Source organism: Cebidichthys violaceus, unplaced genomic scaffold (assembly GCF_023349555.1).
Source record: "Cebidichthys violaceus isolate CVI_PGR_0920_01 unplaced genomic scaffold, fCebVio1.0.p SCAF_16, whole genome shotgun sequence".
Taxonomy (NCBI): Eukaryota; Metazoa; Chordata; class Actinopteri; order Perciformes; family Stichaeidae; genus Cebidichthys; species Cebidichthys violaceus.
This window is the reverse complement of record NW_027176329.1, coordinates 11,605,194-11,627,933: the sequence shown is the minus strand read 5'-3', so window position 1 is coordinate 11,627,933 and position 22,740 is coordinate 11,605,194. Positions and strand designations below refer to the sequence as shown.

The following is a 22,740-nucleotide window of genomic DNA, read 5'->3' as shown; positions in this document are numbered from 1 at the left end:
AAAAAACAATAACGCGACCAGCAGCAGCCACGTCATATACACGCGACGGTGTTTTTGTTGCGACGCGTCTGTTTTAGTTTGGTGAGTGAATGATTTAGATAAAAGCTAATAACTGTTATTCAAAGTAATTTTAAATTCCTACGCATTTTTTGTCATTATGTTGGTAGGCTGGTAGTTCACTTTTATGTGGTCTGAATTAACTAACTACTTGTATAGTCTCTTGGAAGGAAGTCGTGTTTGGAGACCTTATTAGCTTACCTAGGCTAGCAGCTGTGAACGTGATAAAAGTACATTTTTAGTGCCTATTTTGTGTTACTACACCTGTATTTGTTACCAGCTGTTAATGCACTTGTCTGTATCGTAGCTGTTTTCACCATGGTGGTGTTTCCAAGTTCACTGACGGAGGAAGAAGAGGCTCTGCAGAAGAAATATGCAAAACTCAAGAAAAAGGTAAATCAATGGACGGTTGCTGTCTCATCCTTTAATACTGTGGTAGACTTGTGAGTAAAGACGTGAATGTGTGACAATATCACATCTGTTTTAATACCATGTGTTGAATTCTCAAATTATGGAGTCCATACAGAGAACCACATTGAAATAACTGTTATGTCTTTTAAGAAAATAAATATTGTGTCACTAAACTTTTTGTACCTGTCTGTTCAGAAAAAGGCACTGCTTGCCTTGAAGAAGCAGAGTTCAACTAACCAGACAAACCAGGGTGGATTGAAACGGAGTAAGTTCATTTGACTCTAATTAAATGTATTTGTCTTTTGTCAGCTAACTGAAACACATCTGGTTTACACATTCATATACACAATCACATTCATTTATACAATGACTCCTGTTGAGACTCTGATTGTACGTACAAATATGTCCTGTTCACAACAGTCGAAGAAATGAAAACAGAGTGACACAAGTAATCACTACTTCACACTTTGCTTCTTAACAGCTTTGTCGGACCAGCCTGTTGTTGACACTGCAACGGCGACGGAGCAAGCGAAGATGCTGATCAAGACGGGCGCCATCAGTGCCATTAAGTCAGAGAACAAGAACTCAGGCTTTAAACGCTCTCGAATGCTGGAAATTAAACTCAAGGTGAGCTGACATTCCTCAGACTGTTGTTTCAGCTATTTTCTTGCTTTCTTTTGTTTGTTAATCTGTTTAATTTTTGCTCTTTATCTGCCACAGGACCCTGAGAAAGGCCAGATTCCTGCTTTCTTACCATTCCAAAGGAGTGTTTCTGCAGACGAAGAACAACCAGAGGTATAGTGGATATAAAACATGATAAACATGGCTGCAAACATGACCCTTGAGTAGCAACAAATCCTCAAATATAGAATATTATCAGGAAAAACTAATAATAAAATGTTAACGTTTTGTTGTGGCAGCTAATTATGACGCATTCAAGCTGTGTTTCCTACTCAAAATCAAAATACCGTATGTAGAATTTCTGCCAGTGGTGAGTCCTAGTGTTAAAAAGGCACATTTGCACATTTCAAGGTCTGAAAATGACTATAGAGATTGAGAAAAAAGTTGTAGTGCTCTGAGATGCACTCAAATGGAAAACAAAAGCTTATTTTGATGTTGCCATATTTGTGCTTGTCCTAGTCTGGGAAAAGAGCCAACAGGAAGTCTCTTTATGAGAGGTAATGTCTAAAAAAACCAACCTGTTTAATACACTGGCGCTGAGTTTCTGTGGCTGTAACATTTCACCTGCCCCCTCCCCCCGCAGCTTTGTCAGCTCCAGCGACCGATACCGGGATGAGGAGGAGGGCGGCAGCATGTCATCCAGCCGCGAAATGGACCGAGAAAGAGAGCGAGACCGCGACCGAGAGCCGGACAGAGAGCGGGAAAGAGACAGGGACAGAGAACGAGATAGAGATAGAGACCGTGAAAGGGACAGAGACAGAGAACGAGACCGGGACCGGGAAAGAGAAAGAGACCGAAGCAGAGAAAGGGATCGAGAACTTGACAGGGAACGGGACAGAGAAAGAGACGCACCGTTCAGACGTGAGTGACCAACCAAGGAAACATCCTTACAGATTCAGAGATGCAGTTATCAGTCGAGAAGAATGCAGAGCCAAGTCATAATGTGGATGTAGTGTGGTGGTGCATGCATATACATATTGACAAAGTCAGGGGGGCACATTGACCACATACATGATTTTTCACTCCCAGGGTCAGATTCCCACCCAGAGCGGAGAGGGGTGCGAAAGGGGAATACGGTGTATGTGTACGGCTCTGGACTCAGTGAAGACAACCTGCGCTCTTCTTTCTCTCAACATGGAAGCATCATCGACCTCTCCATGGACAACCCACGCAAGTATGGAGTCATTTAACAGCTCTGTGTGAACATAGTGGTCATCTCTGCTGACTGTTGAATGATGAACGTGTTGCTGTCTTATTATATATAATAGACTGTCTTCTCCTGCTTCATTTACATTTTTTTTTTTCTCTTTCCAGTTGTGCATTCATTACTTTCGAGAAGATGGAGTCTGCAGACCAGGCTGTAGCTGAGGTTGGTGTTATCCTATATAAAAAAACAACAACTGATAAATAAAATAGTAATTACACCACAACTTCCAAAACACACAAACAAGATTAGCAAAACATTTTAAAACTAAATATACGTGTAATATCAGCAACTCGGCCGACCACTACAAAACAAATAGAAATGAATGAAAACAGGATGAAGGGTAGTGCAACATAGGTGTGGGTTTCTACTTTTAACTCGTTTCATGTACATTTATTCTGAAGCCACTTGTCCGTCCCAATCTGAGGTACGTTTTTTATTTCTAGTATAGATGTGATATTGAGGAACTGAAAAATATAATATGGTAATAATCAGGGAAAGGAATTTGCTTAGTTGTAAAATGGGTTTATTGATCAATTATTATTATTATTAGACTTAAGTATGATGGTTGTCTCCAGGTGAGGAGATACCCATAAAGCTGTGTTTTTTTATTTCTCTTGTAGGAAGTCAGTGAACTCTGCCATTAGCACCGCCCAATAAAACAAGTTATAATTAAATTGAACCTCTTTGTTTTTGTGTCTCAGTTGAACGGGGCCACGGTGGGAGACATTCACGTCAAAGTCAGCATCGCCAGGAAGCAGCCCATGCTGGATGCTGCCACCGGGAAATCAGTCTGGGCTTCGCTGGGTAAACACAGAGCTCTCTTATTGTTTGTGTAGACGTTGATCAGACTCTCGTGTGTCTGCTTAGTGCGGATTAACATTCAGCAATGTCTCTCTTCTTTCACAGCTGTGCAGAACAGCACAAAAGGCTCTTACAGGGACAAGAGGAATCAAGTCGTGTACAATGAAGATTTATTTTGACTGAAAAAAGAAAGAATGTTTTTTATTTTGACATATAGCTTTTCACGTTTTTGTTTTAATGGTGTTAGCCAGCTGCTTAAAGTGTTTGTGTTCTCATCTGTTGTCTCGGTCGATAGGTGATGCTGCATGGCTCATGAAACTAGAGATACTGTTTTGAGCTCAATAAAAAGTTTTCATGCATTGTTACCTTGAGTGAGATTTACATGAGCCTCGTATCAAAAAGACACTTGTTTTTTTATTAACAGAAAAGCAGGGACGACCTGAGGCAAGCTTTGGATAGTGAGGTAACTGTGAATCCTTAAAAATCCCACTTTCAAAACGTATTTCCTGAATGTTTTGCAACAGAGGAACAAGTCCCATTAGATGAGTCTGAAGACACTACCACTCTGTCCATATAGTCAACATTAGTAAAAACACCTGTGTGAGTGGACCGAGAGGAGACGTTCCAATTCTTTTATTTACACTGATTTACATCTTTTCTTTGAACTGTGGCCGGTCATCGTACTGAACGTGTATTACATATATTCAAGTTTAACGTTACAGTTCTGAGTCAAACTAATGAAACTGTTCTAAAAGACACGAAAATCAACAGGACTTTTGTCACTGAGGACATTTTGACATCTCACAGTATGTAAAGCACAGCTCCATTTAGCTGCTTGAGTTTACAGGTCCTGATATTGTGCATGCTGGCTTTAATACAACAGAGCCATCGTTGGTGTCACTAGTAACACTTGTGCTATGACAAGTCAAAATGCCTGGTGTGGAAAAAAAGCCTCTTGTAACAGTGTAACGGGGTTCTCATAAGTCATTTTTACCCACATAAGATACAGAGTACATGTATTTTTATGTAAATTGGAAACATTTTATATGAAAGGACTATTTTCACAGTCTGACATTTTAAAAGGCCTCAAATAGTTTCCAGCACGTGCTTAAAGGTACAGTGTGTAGCATTTCTGGGGTTCTACTGGCAGAGAGGGAATAGGCACAACTATGTTTTCATTAGTGTATAACCAGCTGAAACTTAAGAATGTGTTTTTGTTAGCTTAGAATGAGCCCTTCATTGCTAAATAGGGAGCAGATCCTGCACTGTCATGTTTCTACAGCGGCCCACAAAGATGAACCTCTAGCGAGAGCCTTTGTGTTTATTTTGTTACCTGAAGGCCACCGTATTTCTCCGGTTGGTTGCAATCTGCAACCACACCAGTCGATGCCACACACTGTCCCTTTAACATCCACATGGGGATTGTGACCCCACAGACCTGACCTCCCCACTGGACGCAGGGAGCTGCAGAGCCTGAGGAGCTTAAGACATTCAGACACTTGACTGTCTCAAAGGCTTTGGCCTATGACACCTGTTCAGTAACCAGGCATTCTTGCTCCTCCTCCCTTATTAGTCCGCTGGCCCCCTCTCTCTCCCTCTCCTCCTGCTCGTGAAGGGAGTTCTGCCCCGTGGTTTTCCCGTGTTGTTCCTTCAAGTGGCGTCGCAGGGCAGGCTTGTGGGCGAAGCGGGCGTGGCAGTATGCGCAGCGATGCGGTCGCTCGCCGCTGTGGAGGTTCATGTGGTCTATCAGCGTGGACTTTTGGGTGAAAGTCTTATAGCACAGGGGGCACTGGTGGGTCTTGCCAGTGCCCCGGTGCACGGCCATGTGCCGGGTGAGGTTGGCAGAGTGGTGGAAGTGTTTGCCACAGCAGGGACAGGCGTACAGCAGGTGGGTGGAGCGCGAGTGGATGGCTAGGGAGTGGGCGGAGGGGAACGTCATGCCGCAGTGCTCGCAGATGACCGGCCCGGCGACGCTTGACGTGGATCCCACCACCGCGACGGACTCGTCCCCTCCCTCGTTTGTTCCGTCCGCCGTCAGACCTGAACTCCCCTCACCAGCGCCGCAGCTGTCTTCCTCCAGGGCGTACTGGCCCAAGCTGTTGCCGTCCATTGGCGAGACCTTTTCTCCCCGCGCCTCGCCCATGTCCAAGTCAAACTTGGGGAGTTCCACTGAGATGTAGTTTTCCGTCTTATGCCCTTCTTGGCTGTGGTCCAAGCCGAAACCCCCCCCCATCCCTGCAGCCGCCAGGTACCACAAATCCTGGTGGTGAGCCAGGCTTGGGGGTCTTTTTTCCTGCGATGACACCAACCGTCTCCTCTTAAAACCCCGCCCCCTGCCTCTCCCTCTGCCTCGGCCAATTTTAGGGTCGGGCAGCATGCGCCTGAAAGCGCGGAGCCCCTCCAGTGAAAATCCCCCCATACCGAGGTCCTCTTCTGTTGGGTTCAAGTCGTATTCGCCGCCTTCTCCTCCCATCACGACACCTTCCGTTTTTGGGTAACACGCATCCTGAGGTCCATAAGAGGGAGCTCCTCTCTCCTCCTCCCCGTCTCTGTTCATCTGCTCCTCTTCGTTGATGTACACTCTGTACACTTCACAGTTCTCCTGTCTGGCCACTTCCTCCTCGTCCGATGCATTTAGCTGTAACAGAAATGAAGACTGAGCGAAGTGTGTGGTGCTGTCAAAGATTTGTTTAGTCTAGAAAATCTGTGAATTTCCCAAACTTTCCACAAATCGCTCGCACCGTCCAACCAACAGTCCAATATTATTTTATCAGGATTAAGAGTGTCATTTAATGATTAGTGTACTGGTACTATTATGTTTGCATGGTGCTCTTATGTGAACTGTTTCAAAGACAAACTTTTGAGAGGATGTTTTATCATCCCTGAAACCTCTCTACTGTGCCATTACTGTGCTCTCTGTTATCTTCTTCACCTTTTCATCCTGTTAGCCTGTCCTTTGCAAGAACCCTCCTTTATCACACTTCACTAACCATCTCCCGCCCGGGACTATTTAATGCTTAGTATAAAAGTCATACAGGGACAAAGGAAGGAGGTGGGAGCTCTTTCTCCCTTATTCAGGATCAGAAACTGTCTTTAAACTGCTAACTTTTGTTGCTTTTGAATAAATCTCAACAGGACAGACAGAACACAGTTAGATTACTTGGACTGTTAGCATGAACAGTGTAGATTTGAGAATTCAATGGAGATTAAAAAGGTACCATGGTCACGCACAAACCTTAATGCATTGCTCATCCAGCATGGGACTTCCGTCGTGGTGTTGACTGCTGCCTTCAGCAGACATGTCGCCGCCGTTCTCCTCCACTGAGCGCAGCGCAGGACTGTGTGAGTGCACAGGGGAGGGTCGGCTAGCGGGAGGAGAGGCCACAGAATGAACGCTGCCGCTGACGATCAACAGTCGAGCCTGACTCTCCTCTAAAGTCATCTAGAGGAAGGAAACGGATTATGAAAGCTGAGATGTGTTACTGTATGTGCAAAGTGTAGAACTACCGCAACATACAAAAACTTAGGATAAAATTAGAATAAAAACACTCAAGTTTGTCATGTTTTGCTGTCTATAAATTATGACCAATTTAATACAAAACATTTTTTCATCACTATACAAAATATCTATCAAGTGAACTAGAATGAATATGATATCCATTTAAAATAATAGTGTTGGAATGCTTACCTTCGGCGAACTGGGTTTTTTTAGATGCATGTACTTCTTCAGCGCTCCTCGGCAGCGCTCCACAATATGCTCCATCTGTAAGTAGCTGGCGGCAGTCAGGTAGTTGACAATCTCCTCTGGGTTAAACTGCAGGACGCCAGTGTAGCAAGACTGAAGCAGATCACACACCACTTTGGCGCTGTACAGCATCGACACCTGGGTAACAACGTGAAACAAATAACATAAAGCAGCACTGTTTTCAGTGAATAAAAGAGCGTTATAGAAGACACGGTGACTGTGTTGACAGCGTGACTTTGTGCGTGTTGACGTTTGCCTACCTGAAGCTTGGGAGCCGGGTTGAGGAGGAACTGGTCCCTTAAGAAAGGCGAGCAGGCAGCCAGCACCACCTTATGTCCCCTGAATGTCAGGTTGTCGCTGGCTACAATGGTGATGTCGCAAAAGTGCTGGCGGGATCTCAGTGCGTTCAGGTGCTTCAGGGTTGTGTCCCCGTGGCCCGGTAACCGGAAACACAGCATCTCCATCTTGTCTGAAGGGAAGTGGTGGGGGTAATATATTCATTGTAAATAACTCAGTGAGGTGGTCTTTGTATCTTTTGAATTAAAGATCAAAAAGCAGACACTCAAACAGTTTGTTCATAACAGATACATCATGGCTATTCAATCTAAATCAGACAAAAATCTGAGATCTACGACAGTAGATTCATCTGAAACCACTTGGCAATCAATCATCTTCTCAATTGTGATGATTTGCTGTATCACTTTGTGATATATGATGGTAAACAGAGTTTCTTTGGGTTTTGGACAGTTGGTCAGATAATTGAATTTTCATTGTTTTCTAATCAATTTCTAGACAAAGGGATTAGTTGAGAAGATAATTGGCGGATTAATCTGTGATGAAAATAAATGTTAGTTACAGTCCTGCTTGGAGCAACCTTTCCCTGCTTCAAGAAAATCACATCCCAAATACTGATCTATCTTCTTCCTGGTTTACATACACAGCCCAAAATGTGGATTATGGTTGAGTTGAGCAAAACTGCTAAAAGTAAAATATCTTAAACTAATATATTCAACATTGAAACAACGAGGTGATATTATAGGCATGTATACTGATGATTTACCACTAAATGTACTTATATAATCTACATTTGCTGCTATGTGTGAGTGATGAGGTCTGTAAGGCAGAAAATAATGATGTTATGATGGCCAAACAAAAATAACCAGTTTATTTAACTCTTGACCATTGAAGTATTAAAGACCATGAAAAGACACATCAGCTCTAACTGAATCTATTACCTACTACATATTATAGTACTGCAATTCAATACAGTACATCAGATGACTGGTAGATATGAAGGAAATCAAATGTCAAAATATATGTGTTTCCAAATACGATATTGCAACAATATTGTGGGGTTGATCATTGGTGCTTTTTCAAAATATATAACCTATACAATGAGATCTTTGATATTGCATCATCAGTCAATGTGAATACAGTGACTAAAGGTAAATAATAGAACAGTCTGGTAACAGAAAATTACTTCAATTTAGCCACTGTAACAGCTTTATTAACACTCACGTGATACCTCAAATCTAAGACGATATCTAGTCTCATATCATGATATCGATATAATATCGATATATTGCCCCACCCAGGTAACAATACAGCGAGAAGGTACCGTTATATACGAAGGTACCGTCACTATATCAACGTGTTATCGATTATTTGTTTGTTTTGACTTGAGAGACGTTAGCTAACGTGTGTGTGCGCGAGGACAGCTTAAGACCAATAGAGTCACGTTAGTGGAGTCGATGTTAAAATGAGACTATTTAACGTAAGTCCACTTCCGTAAGAGGTTGAAATCGATCATAACACAATTGTTTTGTTTTGTGGCCTAACGTCATGTAGCTACTTGTCTGAATGTTAGCTACCGTTAGCTATAAGTTAGCTTACATCGTCTATCTGCTACAGACCAAGCATAGAGACACCAAATGCTCCCTAGTTATCGTGAAACTTTCCCGTCCCTCACCTCTGCTTTTCCTTTAGTTGAATGTCTTCTAGGCTTTCTAAAAAATAAAAGCAGATCTGTGTTTGTTTCAGCAGGACAACCGTTGATTCAGGTGCTGTTAATTAGCCGTTGTATTTCCTCATCCCTACTGCTACGAGCTAACGTTGAAACCTCGATTTCTGTTTACTTTTGGCCTCTTTTTTTGGTGGAAGGCATCTCGTGACAATAAATACAAAGTGCTGGTCTCTCGTCACTAAACTGACTTTGAATCAGTTTCTCCTCGTAGATAGTAGTGAAATCTGGGTACGCACGCTGACTTCTGATCAGTTGTTTTCAAATCAGTGGACACGGGGGGCGGGGCTCTGGGGGTGACGTAGCACGTTACGGTGACGCAGCACGTTACATTGATTCGCCTCGCCAAACATGTCGGCATCTGAGACAACGTCGAAGGTAGGAAGCCCTCTGCAACTCAAACCTGAAAAATAATGTTTAACTACATGTAAACGCGTTGGCAGACATAACAAAAACACACCAGTAAAGCTGCAGTCTGCCATGATGCAAAATGTATTTGTGTGTCGATTGTAAGAGCTCTTTGTTGCAAGCTGTGCTACACTGCTAGCTAACGTTACATTGACGTTAGCCTGTAACAGTTATGTGTTGACAAACATTAAATTGTTCAAATATTGTTAATGTTTCCATTATTTTCTCGATTCCTTGACCATTAACTCATTGTCTGTCGTCTCGCGTTGCTTTTAATCACGTTTTTTGCGGTGTTTGTATTGTATTTTGTAAGTTGTATGCTAAATGTAGACCAGTTTTTAACGCTAATGCTGACACAAACTGCCCTTTTGTGTACACTGTGGTAGTAATTCGATAATTCCAGCGAAAGGGTAGGATTTTTAAGCAGTCAGTGTGTGAAATCTGACTATATTCCGTTTCATTTCACGGACTATTGTCGCTTTGAATTGAGTAAAAGGCATGAATGGGTCGATTGACTGATAGCGCGGCAGTTGACGTAACAACAGAGAGGATCAGCCATTGGTTGAAGGGTTTATTTTGGAATGGAGAAGGCGGAAATTAGATGCACTAAACGAGTATGTTGTTTGTCATGCTGATTTACGATGATACAAACAAACTATAAATCATGTTTTCTTCAGCTATATGTGGTTCTCATCAGTACTGACTAAAACCTGAACCACTGAGTTACCAAACTTTGAAAAACTTTTTTAAAAAACTGCTTGTTTAATTAATGTTAATGTATACCAGAAAGTTTTTTTGTCTTTATTACAGGACAGTTATCCATAGTAATCCTGTTAAATGTTGTATTACTTTTTGGCAAGCCAGTGACAAAGAAAACATTCAATAAATATCTCTCTCTCTCTTACCTGGTATAAAACAAAGACACTGTCAATCTTTGGGTAATACACATTTTAGCACAACATAGTTCAACTTTGAAGACTATATGTTACATAGCACGTAACGTGTACTTACATTTTTTGTGTGAGTTTGTCCAGTTGTGTACATCATTGCATAAATCTAACTAAAGCTACATTCACATTTTTGTAGCTTCTTTGACCTGCAATAATGTGTACTGCAATGATTAAATAGATCTAGTAGTCTGTATATTAATTGCTATTTACAAGAACTAAGATTAATAATTTTCTGACATGGTATTTCTGGTATCTGCCAGGAGCCTCCTGGAGGAAATGACTCGGAGACACTAGCAGAGTCGTTAGCCGGACCAAGTCAAGTAAAGGAAGGTATGTCGACAGCGAGATATACTAATGTTTGACATTGATGCCTTTTTGGTACACAAATATCACAGAACTGGTGTGTGAATTTGTTATTATTACATTTTTCAGATAATGCAGCCTCCACCACAGCTGCTGTTGCCAAGAAGACAGAGCCCATGGGTGGTATGCCATCAATGTTGTCTTCACAGCAACCTGGGAAGGATGCTTTGAGAGCTAGAGAGGAGGGAGTGAAATGGTCACCTGCCTCCTCCCCAACCAAACCAGCAGCAGGTAAGACTTTAATCGATATTATTGAAGCGGTGACTTTTCGTTTGATATACCTAATATGGCCTGTCTCAAGTTTGACATTAAGGTGGTGTGATCCGGAAGCATACATATTTTTTTCATGTTTAAAAAAAAAATATCTCAGAATAAAAGCTTTATTCGTGTCAGATTGAAAGTGATACTAATATGAATTGATAAGGTTTAAAATGTTCTTTTAATATAGTAATCACTTTTACCTTCTTCTTACAGGACACGCAGCAAAGTCCATTTCCTCGGTGTCCTCCTCTTCGTATTCCTCCTCTCCTTCCACGTCTTCATCGATGTCTCCTGGCCGAGCAAAGATGAGTGTTTCTGGACCTGGCAGTAGTAAATCCGTGCTGGCACCTGCTCCTTCCTCCTTCTCCCCTCCCTCCTCCTCCTCCTCCTCATCTTCCTCCTCCTCCTCCTCTTCTTCTTCGTCCTCTGCCACAGCTTCCTCGTCTCCTTCTGTCTCCCCTGCCCCAACCAAAATCCACCGGGCCCGCAAGACCATGAACAGGCCTCCACCAGGACAGGTGAGCCCATACAGCAAGTGGTTAGCATTTATATTAGCAAAATGAGATGTGTGCCTCTGTCTTGATTTTGTACCAGCATTTGGTATCTGACATTGCATCGGCATTTTTTATTCTTGACCTGAGTTAAAGTGTGTTCTAAAAAATGCAGAAATACTTCAGCCACTGACAAAATGCACTGTGTAGTAGTGGCTCAGTTCTTTGTTGCAACTTTTTCATGACCATTTGAGTCACTGGCTATTTTTGATTCACAGATGAGCCAAGTTGAGGCACCTGTTGCACCTGTGACACCGTCAGGATCCCCCAACTCTGAAACTGGTTAGTGGCTGTAGCATATTCACACTAACTGCATTAAATAATCAGATTTCTATGAATATAAATGAGTTAGTGTGTCTTGCATAAGTTAAGATTCCCTCTGTTGGGGTTGTCGTGTTTCGAATAGTTGCAAAAAGGAGAAAACTGGGTCAGTTATCCGATGGCACACCTGAGAAGTCGGAGAACTTTCCAGAAAATGCTCAAACTGTGGTAAGATTATGTCTTCGCCGGTACATAATTTACATTCACTCAATCTATTTGCATGTAACAGGTTTATGTCAATGTTGTTATTTATTTTATTTTTTTTTCAAAACTCAGGGAGAACCGTTAATCCATAAAAAGGTGGAGTCTGTTACCAAAACCCCACCAGAGAAGAGCAACAGCAGCGTGGTGAAGTCAGAGGAGGAAGTAGCAGAGAAATTTCAGATCTCCAGTCCGTCCACTCGAGATTCAGAAAAGGTGTGATGCTTAGATTTACTTATTGTCCAATAAAAGTGATCACTCACTGTCAGCAAATACACACATTATCAAGCATAATGCTATATAGCGTGTTTATGTGCTGCATGATTCTGCTTGGTAATCATTTTTCTATTGTCATCTTCTATAGTTTGAAGATGGTGTGGCAGAAGAAAGAAAGCACACTAAAGACATAGAGGGGTCAGTGAACATGTCAGATCATGTGAGTGATTTATTTTACTTGCTTGATAATTCCTTATTAGTCTGGTTATAACTATACTACTTTCTTACCGTGTCTTATAGCCATCTTTAGCTACAGCCAAAAAGTTTGGTCATATTTACATACTTGGAGGATTAGGGTTGTGCTGACATAGATGATATCCCACTAGAATACTGAGTTAGATGAAACACAATGAGCACTTTTAAAATGGGAGAAAATGTGAAGTCAGTAGTTAATGTTTACCCCTAAATTACTTATGTATGTATCGTTAAGTTCATGCATTTCCAAAGCCGGAAATAATTTATTTAAAATTGTGGGTTTGTTTTCGTCACCAACTGTAGAATAGCGGGATAACAGTGGCAGGAATGTGTTTCATGTAGTGTGTGTGCATCCCTGTGCACGTTGACAATACAATCATTGCGCTGTAGTGCTCCGTGGTCAAAAGCCCCCCCTTTTTCTTTGGTGTTATCAAATTGCCAGTTACCCTTTTTTTTCTTTTTTTTTTCTACCCTTCACAAATGTCACATTTTTATATTCAGACAGAATTTCTCCCTTGCAGAGTTCAGAGTGCAAAACAAAGGGAGCCGTCCAAAGTAGAAATGAGAGCGAGGAGTCTTTTTGGCCGCAGTCGGACCAGAACAAAGAGAGAAACACGGCTGATGTGGTGGAGACAGTGGAAGGTGAGTGACATTACCCAGTGGGTTTGTCTCCATAACAACATTGAATCATGTTAGATGGAGTTTTTTATGTGAAGGTGAAACCAAATCTCTAAAAATAAATGTAAAATACGTTGTGCAAGCGTTCACCCCCCTTTACTCTGATCCACTTACATCCTCCCTGGTGCAGCAAGTTGGGGTCACGTAACAAGCTGAATGAAGATCACCTGTGTCTAATCAAGGTGTGACAAGCGACTCAAATCCTCCTCTGTCCGGAAACTGCAACCATTGCTTTGTCAATGTCCGGCTATAAACAACACCATGAAGACCAAGAAACACCCGAAACAAATTTGTGACAAGATTATCGTAAAGTACCAGTCAGGGGAAGGATACAAGAACATTTCCAAAGCGCTGAATATCCCTCGGAGTACAGTTAAAACGATCGTCAAAAAATGGAAAGAAAATGGTAAAAAAAAAAATGTGTGTATGCAAAGAAATGCACTCATTAGGGCGACCATCTCAAGGTCTGTGGGGTCTCTGGAGGAGATACAGAGTTAAAAAAGTGAGAATTTGTAGAAAGATTGTAAAATTGTTGTTCACTCACAGTCTGTGTGCAACGCAATAGACCTTAGACAGTGTTGTAAAGAAGAATATGGACAAAATGCAGTGTCCAGATGTGCAAAGCTGATGCAGAGCTGTCCACAAACACTCAAGGCTGTAACAGCTGCCAAAGATACCTCTAATAAATATTGATTTGAGATGGGTGAATATGCAGATATTACACTACTTTCTACTTCTTCTACTTTATTCTATCAAGAAATAATTTTTTCTGTTGAGAAATACTTTTGATTCAGTGTTTTAAAACAGTAAAGGCTATAGGAGGATTAAATTGCTTTTTATTTGTATTGTATCGTAAGCATTTGTACCTCCATTAAAATGCATATTTTTCCAACTTGTTTCTGTCATGGCCAGTGCTTATACTTTGTGCTTTGGTTTGTCCTCAGCAGAAAGGCCCACTGAGTACACAGAGGTTCCTCTGGGTGCTCTGGACATCGCTGCTGCTGACAGTCTGACACTTTCTCCTCATCACGGTAGGTTTATGATGCGCATGTGTCTCTGTAATATGAATTGGGCAAAAATCTTTTCCTCTATAATCATGGTAGTATGAAACAAAGCCACAGCCCTTCTAAGAAAGAGAGGTTTTGGGACAATGGAAATGTTAGTTATTGTTCTTAAAGGGATGGTTTGGAATTTTTGAAGTGTGGTTGTATGAGGTCGTATTGAGCACCTTTTAAATGGACGGTTTCCTTTAGACCATAAACGGACATCAAAAACGATCAAATGATTCCCTCCCCTCTCCAGAAGGAAGTGATGCAGGAGACACAGAGCGGCTGGAGGAGCTTCCTCTCTGCAGCTGCAGGATGGAGGCTCCTCGAGTTGACAGCACCAGCCACTGCGTCAGCAGACAGTGTATGGCCACCGAGAGCATCAATGGAGAGGTTTGTCTTTGTAGATTTGGATAGCAGGACAGTGTCTCTGCTGGTCTCTGGTAGTTCGTAAAGCTCACAGAGGGCTTTGCTTTCAGCCACATCTCTAACTGTGTAATCTTGTCTCTTCTCTGTTTGTCAGCTGAGGGCTTGTACTGATCGGACGATAAAAGGGGAGACCATGCGGCCGTCCAGTCGGGTTTCCCTCATGGTGCTTTGTGACGTCCATCGCTCACACATGGTCAAACACCACTGCTGTCCTGGGTGTGGATACTTCTGCATAGCGGTAAGGGGTTTAAACTGTCTACTGTCCTCTTTTTCTTCTGTATCCTACCTTCCGCTTCTCTTTCTCCTCCTTAATATCCTACTTTCTCCTCTTCTACTACCTTCTCCTGTTTCTCCACCCTTCCTGACTTTCTTCTCTTTCAGGGCACATTTCTCGAGTGCTGCCCGGACCAGCGCATTGCTCACCGTTTCCACCGGGGCTGTGTGACGGTGCTGGGCAGCGGGCGCAGCAGAGCAAATGGCGGCGGCATGCTTTTCTGTCCCCACTGTGGTGAAGATGCCTCCGAGGCCCAGGAGGTCACCATCCCCTCCTTCAGCTCAGCCACAGCCTCCGCAACCACCGTCGTCACCATGTCGGCCTCCTCCACTACCACCCCGTCTCTGCCACCCTCGGTGCCCACAGCGCCCTCCCTCACGGCCTCGACGGGAGGAATGAAGGACGGGAAGATGCCTGAGCGACCTGTCAGGTAGGATCGGATGACGTGTGAGGGAATAATTGGCTCCATTAAACTATAGAAAATTGTATTTTCACACCTGTGCTCTCCTTCGCTGCCTCTTCCAGCGCACGCATGCACAGTCATGGTTTGGTGACGCTGGCAGTGGAGCAGCAGCCCCCGCAGCCTGTCGGCTCTGCTGCAACTGTGGCCACCATCCCCCCAGCAGAGGAGGGAGTGGACAGCGTGGGGCCCTCTCTCTGTATGCCAAATGGGAAACCCGTCAGCCCAAGTGCACTTCCACCCGGGCCCAGCAGGGCGTCGCTGCAGAAGGCCATTCTCACACAGGACACTGAGAGGTTGGAGTCTAGATTTTATTGTTTTCAGTCACAGTAGGTTAAAGGATTGAACAGTGGACTAGATGCGATAATTGAGACATAGAGTATCGTTTAGTTTAAACACTCAGTTTAAAAATGAGCTTTGAATGCAACGGCTCTTTAAAGTTTCTTTAAAGTATGCAAGGAGGAAGCATATTTAGTCATTTTTGTGTTGCCCTAGAATATTTGAACACTTCTGATCTCCAGCAGCTGATCTTTAGAAAAAAATAGTATCTGTTCATAAAATCCCAATTCTAGCTTCTCCACTAACCTGCTGTTAGAACAGACACAATTCATCTGCGGCCACAGAAAAAAATTAATGTTGCAGTGAAATTCCATACAGTAGCTTTCAGTGGACATCAGAATAGTTTAGACCAAAATCCTGTTTTTGATTTGCCAGGAGGAAGAAACTGAGGTTCCACCCCCGCCAGCTTTACCCTGCTGCCAAGCAAGGAGAAGTGCAGAGAGTCCTGCTCATGCTGAGTGAGTGGGCTTGTCCTTTTCATGTAGTCTTGCCAGTATAAATCTTGTTTTACATTTTGTGTAAGAAATGTTGTACATTTGTGCATTTCCTCTAATCACAAAACAAGATCATGATACATTTGTAAAATATTTGTGTATTAAAACTGTGTGTGTGTGTGTGTGTGTGTGTGTGTGTGTGTGTGTGTGTGTGTGTGTCACAGTGGAGGGCATCGATCCAACATACCAGCCCGACTCTCAGAACAGGCGCTCGGCTCTACATGCTGCCGCTCAGAGAGGTCTGCTGGAAGTCTGCTACATTCTAGTACAGGTGAGAAAACGAGACGATCTTTTCTGTGATTAGTACACATGCTTGTAAAGCGGCTACAATCATAAAAGGCTCTTATTGCAAGTTCATTTCTAAGTTAATGTAAACAAGCAATCTATATCTATAACACTCTACAGCACTTGCATTCAGGATCACTGCTGACATTATTTAAAGCAAAATGCAACTTGAAACACAGCTCTGATTATTCTGTGTATTTATTTAGAGTCTCCTGGTCTTTTCCTAAGATTAAGGAATGTATTTAATTGTATACCGACAGGCCGGTGCTCAAGTGGACGCCCAGGACAAGGACCTTAGGACCCCTCTGTTGGAAGCGATCATCAACAATCACATTGAGGTGGCTCACTACCTGATCCAGAACGGAGCCTCCGTCTATCATGTTGTAAGTGTTAGTGCCTAAAATAGAATCATAAAGGTGAACTTTGAGACGTTTGGTTGATTTGGACTTCAGCCTTTATTTGTGTCCCCAGGAGGAGGATGGATATACTGGCCTCCATCACGCAGCCAAGCTTGGGAACCTGGAAATTGTCAACATGCTTCTAGAAACGGGGCAGGTTGATGTAAACGCACAGGTAAAGAAAGAACAAACAATCTTTTAGGGCCATCAAATAACCTTCTGTCTCTCATTAAAGTCAGTTTGTGCATAATATGTGTCCGATAATGAGGCCAGTGTAGCTTAATTGTGATTCTTCCTGTCGACTTGTTTCAGGACAGCGGTGGCTGGACGCCGATCATCTGGTCTGCAGAGCACAAACACGTAGATGTGATAAAAGTGCTGCTGAACAGAGGCGCTGATGTCACCATTAGTGATAAGGTAAGTTTCTACTAGCTAACACTGAGGTTTGCAGATTGTGTTTCATGGGAAATGTTTTGCTAAAGTATGTGTGTGTTTGTTTTTGTTTTCTTGCCTGATAATCAGACTAAATTGTTGTTTCATTTGCATTTGAATCTGTGAAATAAATGTGAAATCCATCCATGTTTTTTTTTTGTTTTTACTTCAACCTGCGTTCCATCTCGGCTTTATTGTCTCGTAAACAAGTGTTGACAGAGGCAAAATGGATGTAGTTGCATGAAAATATTTCAGGTTATTACTTTAAACAGTCCCCTCCCTCCCTCCAGGAGCTGAACGTGTGTCTCCACTGGGCGGCGTATGCAGGCAATGTGGACATAGCCGAGCTGGTGTTGAACTCTGGCTGTTCCCTCGCCTCAGTCAACATGCACGGAGACACGCCGCTCCACATCGCCGCCAGAGAGGGCTACTTGGAATGTGTTACGTGAGTCAACGTCAATCAGGAGCTGTAGACTCATTTCAGGAACAGAGTAGCGTGTATCCTTTACTTAGGCTCGAAGCCGCAGCACTCGTCCATATACCCACTACCACGCACCAACAAAATACTGTTTTTTCTCTTTTCTCTGCAGGTTGTTCCTGTCCAGAGGGGCAGACATTGACATCGTGAACAGGGAAGGAGACACGCCTCTCAGCCTGGCACGGGTCGACACGCCGGTGTGGGTGGCGCTCCAGATCAACAGGAAGCTGAGAAGGGGAATAACCAATCGCATGCTTCGGACTGAGAGAATCATCTGCAGGTAGTTGTTGTGTTATTTTAATGGAGACTAATGATGAACTTGATCTTCTTCACCAGCTATTTTTCTTCTTGTTTAACTCATTTAACTCCTTCCTTTCTCCCAGTGACATTGCGCAGGGCTATGAGAACGTGCCGATACCGTGTGTGAACGCCGTGGATGACGAGGGCTGTCCTTCAGACTACAAATATGTTTCAGAAAACTGTGAAACTTCAGCAATGAACATAGACCGCAATATTACACACTTGCAGGTACAATATGAACCGGGCTCTTGTTTTACTTCATTATTCTCTTTCTGTTACATACACACAATTATTTTAGGCTGCGAAAAATGCATCTCATGCCTTTTTAATTATCTTTACTTCAGCACTGTAGCTGCACTGACGACTGCTCATCTAGTAACTGCCTCTGTGGACAGCTCAGTATCCGCTGCTGGTACGACAAGGTAAATAGAAAGGTTTCGCCACAACACCAAAGTAATCTGCTTGGATTTTATGGCCTTAATAAAGATCTGGGTAATCTGAAATTAATAACAGAAATTCTAATGAGGTTCGGTTTGAAAGTCTGTGAGATCCATGAGGTCAATGACTAGGATTCACGAGTTACATGAGAAAATAAAGGATGTGAAACTAATGTCATCTCGTATTATTTCTTTCTAGGACCAGCGGCTGCTCCAGGAATTCAACAAAATTGAACCTCCACTTATATTTGAATGCAACATGGCGTGTTCCTGTTACCGAACATGCAAGAACAGAGTGGTACAGGCAGGCATCAAGTAAGAATTCTAATGTTAACATAATATCTCCACCACATGCAACTAATCATTGGAGCAATAGATTTCGCTAATTTCAAAAGCTGCTTACTCGGTTACCTTGTGAAGTTATTGGCTGGAAGGCAAAAGCCTTATAACCTGGGGCATTAAACCCTCATAACTTCCTTCTTTTCCCCCTCAGAGTGCGTCTTCAGCTCTACAGGACAGAGAAGATGGGCTGGGGAGTTCGAGCTCTGCAGGATATTCCACAAGGAAGCTTCATCTGCGAGTAAGCGAGGACTGTTCACATAACGGGTTGCTTTATCTATGAAATGTCAGAGGTTAGACATTAAACTTCTGTCCTCCGTCCACACAGATACGTCGGGGAGCTCATCTCTGACGCTGAGGCAGATGTTAGAGAAGACGACTCCTACTTGTTTGACCTGGACAACAAGGTGAAACCTTTTATATAAAAAAGAAATTACTTATTTACTGTATAACAAACAATATACACCTATTTAAGTAAATAATTAGTAAGTTAAACCATGCAGTCGACAAAAAACCTTCCAATGTTTTAGGTTACAGCTGACTTTCAGGTAACATTTTCAATGGACGGCGCAGTGTTGAAAAATACTCTCTCCTTTCTTAACTACTATTTCTAAATGTACCGCACTTATAATTTCAACAGCTATAGATCAATCACCTCCTCAATTTCGAGAGACAAAAATGACCTTTTTGAAAAATGGCAGCCTTTGCTTTTCTTTACAATCGTTTTTTAATTGTGTGCCTCAGAGTCAAAGTACTGCCCTGCATATGCCAAAAACATAGACAGTTGTATTCACTGGTTGCTCTTTCTCTGTATTTTGAGGGAGATTTTATACATTTGCAGATTACACATATTGTGAATTTCCCCCCATTAAAATGGTAAAACCTAGTCAGTGGTAAAAAAGTTTATTATTAAGACAAAAGTAATAAAATGATACAAAAGTAAAACTCAGCGTCTACAGCGGCTGGTGGCTTTGATAAGCTATACTTGGGCACAGTGGTGCTTCAAGCTAAAAGCTAACATCAGCATGTGAACACGCTCACAATGACAACGCTAACATGCTGATGTATAGCAGGGTTAATGTTTTCAATCTCTTAACAGTATTTAAACCAAAGTATGGGACAAATGAACATTTTGACCAGATGCTGTCACAGCTACCTTGAGGGGGATCTATTACTATCTATTACTAATGCATTACAATAAATCTGATAGTGGTTCGATATCGGGATCTGTTCACTACGTACAGTCTGTCTGAATAGGGACGGGTGTCTAACACAATGTTGTTGTTTTGTTTTTTCAAAGGACGGGGAGGTGTATTGTATTGATGCCCGGTACTATGGCAACATCAGCCGCTTCATCAACCACCTGTGTGACCCAAACCTCATCCCAGTACGTGTGTTCATGCTGCACCAGGACCTGAGATTTCCCCGCATCGCCTTCTTCAGCTCCAGAGACATCCACAGCGGACAAGAGCTGGGGTAAGAAAGTTGTTCTTATTGTCGCCAACATATCTGCCTGAAGCCCCATTGGGCCGTAACGATGATTAAGAACTTTTACCGTGTCTTTTTCATTAGATTCGACTATGGAGACCGCTTTTGGGACATTAAGAGCAAGTATTTCACCTGTCAGTGTGGATCAGAGAAATGCAAGCACTCGGCCGAAGCCATCGCCTTGGAGCAGAACAGACTGGCTCGACTGGAGGCGTTCCCAGAATCGGGAGCTGACTGTGGGATGTCCATGCTGGGGAACTCCTAAAACACTCCCCAAAGGGGCCTTTGGATTGACCTCATCCATTTCACATGTGCACAATGGAAATACACCTGGAGGGTTTTATCACCTTTAAAATTCTGTGTTTGGTGCATGGTGCTGTTTTTGTTTTTTTCTACTTGAAATGTCCTTATTTTTATCCTTAAAGTTGATCACATACCATACGGTAGAGGACATGGGCCTAAACAAATGTTTTAAACTGTGTGATTATGAACATACAGTATGTCTACTGTATATATCACTGTCTGTTTGTCTCGGCACATGAGGTTTGTGCATTAGGAATCATTTTACTGTCATACATATCTTGTTTTCTGTTGTGCCAACAAACTTACTGCATTTTTGACACAGTACAGCAGTGGGTCAACCCTAAGCCCATACTGGACTCAATAAGGACCTGTGTATATCATTGTTTTTTTGATTATTGTTAGTGTTATTTTCTTTATTTTTATACGCCTTGTTTTCTTTATCACATTTAGTGTAATAAATTAGCTCATGAGTTGATCTTTGGGCTCTTGTAGTAAGTGTGTCATTTTATTTTTAGATCTGTGTCTCACCGGCTCACAATATCCTTTGTACTCCTGTATCCTTACCTTCATCCTGTGCAACCAGTCACACCTTCTCATTCAATGGTTCTTTTCTACATTGGATGTTTTCAATATTAATCTACAAACTATGAGGGAACACATATGGAATTATGTGGTAAACAAAAAAATGCTCAACAAACCAGAATGTTTAATATTTTACATTCTTCAAAGTAGCCACCTTTTGCTTTGATGACAGCTTTGCACATTCTTGGCATTCTTTCAATCAGCTTCATGAGGTAGTCACCTGGAATGGTTTTCCAACAGTCTTGAAGGAGTTCCCAGAGGTGCTAAGCACTTGTTGGCTGCTTTGCCTTCACTCTGCGGTCCAACTCGGACCATCTCAATTGGGTTTAGGTCGGGTGATTGTGGAGGCCAGGTCATCTGACGCAGCACTCCATCACTCTCCTTCTTGGTCAAATAGCCCTTACTTAGCCTGGAGGTGTGTTTGGGGTCATTGTCCTGTTGAAATACAAATGCTGGTCCCATTATTTGCGCAAACCAGATGGGATGGCATATCACTGCAGAATGCTGTGGTAGCCATGCTGGTTAAGTATGCCTTGAATTTTGAATAAATCACCAACAGTGTCACCAGCAAAGCACCCAACACCATCACACCTCCTCCTCCATGCTTCACGGTGGGAACCACACATGTAGAGGCCATCCGCTCACCTTTTCTGCGTCTTACAAAGACATGGCGGGTGGAACCAAAAAATCAGACCAAAGTACAGATTTCCACTGGTTTAATGTCCATTCCTTGTGTTTGTCGGCCCAAGCAAGTCTCTTCTTCTTGTTCTTCCTCAGTAGTGGCTTCTTTGCAGCAATTCGACCATGAAGGCCTGATTCAAGCAGTCTCCTCTGAACAGTTGATGTTGAGATATGTCTGCTACTTGAACTCTGCGAAGCATTTATGTGGGCTCTAATCTGAGGTGCTGTTAATTTGCGGTTTCTGAGGCTGGTAACTCTAATGAACGTGTCCTCGGCAGCAGAGGTAACTCTTGGTCTTCCTGTCCTGGGGTGGTCCTCATTAGAGCCAGTTTCATCATAGTGTTTGATGGTTTTTGCAACTGCACTTGAGGTTACGTTCAAAGTTCTTGAACATTTTTTTGTTTACCACATAATTCCATATGTGTTCCTTCATAGTTTTGATATCTTCAATATTAATCTATAATGTAGAAATGGATAAATAAAGAAAAAACATTGAATGAGAAGGTGTGTCCAAACGTTTGACTGGTACTGTATATAATATAATAATTAGACAGATGTGAGCTCTCATCAAGACTGTGGCCTGTTGGTGGTGTTGATTTATCAGCAGGGGGCGTTTACACGCCACAATGCAAAGCCTGAGAGATGGGGCGGGATGCTGCACTGGGCACAGTCAGAGATGTGAAAAGGAATTTAAAAGTAAGATGTCTCACTCTGCTAATGATTCTAATAATGACGTTCTTTGACAGACAGAGACATATAGCTGACCTGAAAAACAGTTAGTTGGTCATAAAACGTTCCAAGGACTTTCCCAACCAAACTTCTGAGTCATTAAATAGCTTTTTGTCCCTT

General features: G+C 42.6%; 3 protein-coding genes across 6 annotated transcripts; 2 read left to right on the top strand and 1 right to left on the bottom strand.

Moving 5' to 3' along the window:
• The first annotated feature begins 23 nt into the window (after positions 1-23).
• On the top strand, positions 24-3,522 carry nelfe (negative elongation factor complex member E). The gene is made up of 11 exons (XM_068711275.1): positions 24-81; positions 365-450; positions 664-733; positions 950-1,095; positions 1,189-1,263; positions 1,609-1,646; positions 1,733-2,010; positions 2,179-2,323; positions 2,464-2,518; positions 3,058-3,160; positions 3,263-3,522. The coding sequence occupies exons 2-11, from the start codon at positions 376-378 to the stop codon at positions 3,334-3,336; spliced, it is 1,059 nt and encodes a 352-aa protein (XP_068567376.1). The 5' UTR covers positions 24-81; positions 365-375; the 3' UTR covers positions 3,337-3,522.
• Positions 3,523-3,775: 253 nt separating this feature from the next.
• On the bottom strand, positions 3,776-9,176 carry LOC137872819 (zinc finger and BTB domain-containing protein 12-like). Its single transcript, XM_068711274.1, has 5 exons — positions 8,872-9,176; positions 7,163-7,371; positions 6,846-7,040; positions 6,393-6,599; positions 3,776-5,795 (listed from the first exon to the last, which is right to left on the bottom strand). Exons 2-5 carry the CDS (start codon positions 7,364-7,366, stop codon positions 4,680-4,682), a joined length of 1,722 nt encoding a protein of 573 aa, XP_068567375.1. The 5' UTR covers positions 7,367-7,371; positions 8,872-9,176; the 3' UTR covers positions 3,776-4,679.
• A 66-nt stretch (positions 9,177-9,242) lies between these two features.
• On the top strand, positions 9,243-21,119 carry ehmt2 (euchromatic histone-lysine N-methyltransferase 2). 4 transcript variants are annotated; one of them, XM_068711270.1, is made up of 28 exons: positions 9,243-9,300; positions 10,541-10,610; positions 10,713-10,874; positions 11,118-11,422; positions 11,674-11,737; positions 11,862-11,944; positions 12,053-12,193; positions 12,342-12,413; positions 12,970-13,090; positions 14,074-14,157; positions 14,429-14,565; positions 14,696-14,839; positions 14,983-15,305; positions 15,401-15,631; positions 16,050-16,132; positions 16,333-16,439; positions 16,714-16,836; positions 16,925-17,026; positions 17,164-17,268; positions 17,556-17,728; positions 17,874-18,041; positions 18,145-18,289; positions 18,406-18,483; positions 18,698-18,813; positions 18,992-19,078; positions 19,166-19,244; positions 20,138-20,313; positions 20,410-21,119. In XM_068711270.1, the coding sequence occupies exons 1-28, from the start codon at positions 9,274-9,276 to the stop codon at positions 20,588-20,590; spliced, it is 3,687 nt and encodes a 1,228-aa protein (XP_068567371.1). In that variant the 5' UTR covers positions 9,243-9,273; the 3' UTR covers positions 20,591-21,119. The 4 variants fall into 4 exon arrangements, with proteins under 4 accessions (XP_068567371.1, XP_068567372.1, XP_068567373.1 ...); XM_068711271.1 differs by having other exon boundaries at positions 14,071-14,157; positions 14,432-14,565; XM_068711272.1 differs by having other exon boundaries at positions 14,071-14,157; positions 17,574-17,728.
• The last annotated feature ends 1,621 nt before the right edge of the window (positions 21,120-22,740 follow it).

What these genes read in the sequence shown, in the direction of transcription:
- nelfe (XM_068711275.1), top strand. Translation starts at nt 376, where the DNA reads ATGGTGGTGTTTCCAAGTTCACTGACGGAGGAAGAAGAGGCTCTGCAG. An exon ending in TGCTGGAAATTAAACTCAAG is followed by an intron (nt 1,096 to 1,188) that starts GTGAGCTGACAT and finishes TATCTGCCACAG; the next exon opens with GACCCTGAGAAAGGCCAGAT. An exon ending in CAGACCAGGCTGTAGCTGAG is followed by an intron (nt 2,519 to 3,057) that starts GTTGGTGTTATC and finishes TTTGTGTCTCAG; the next exon opens with TTGAACGGGGCCACGGTGGG.
- LOC137872819 (XM_068711274.1), bottom strand. Translation starts at nt 7,366, where the DNA reads ATGGAGATGCTGTGTTTCCGGTTACCGGGCCACGGGGACACAACCCTG. An exon ending in AAAAACCCAGTTCGCCGAAG is followed by an intron (nt 6,600 to 6,845) that starts GTAAGCATTCCA and finishes TCCTTCCTCTAG; the next exon opens with ATGACTTTAGAGGAGAGTCA. An exon ending in TGGATGAGCAATGCATTAAG is followed by an intron (nt 5,796 to 6,392) that starts GTTTGTGCGTGA and finishes TTTCTGTTACAG; the next exon opens with CTAAATGCATCGGACGAGGA.
- ehmt2 (XM_068711269.1), top strand. Translation starts at nt 9,274, where the DNA reads ATGTCGGCATCTGAGACAACGTCGAAG. An exon ending in GACACTTTCTCCTCATCACG is followed by an intron (nt 14,158 to 14,428) that starts GTAGGTTTATGA and finishes TCCCCTCTCCAG; the next exon opens with AAGGAAGTGATGCAGGAGAC. An exon ending in ATGTCACCATTAGTGATAAG is followed by an intron (nt 17,269 to 17,555) that starts GTAAGTTTCTAC and finishes TACTTTAAACAG; the next exon opens with TCCCCTCCCTCCCTCCAGGA.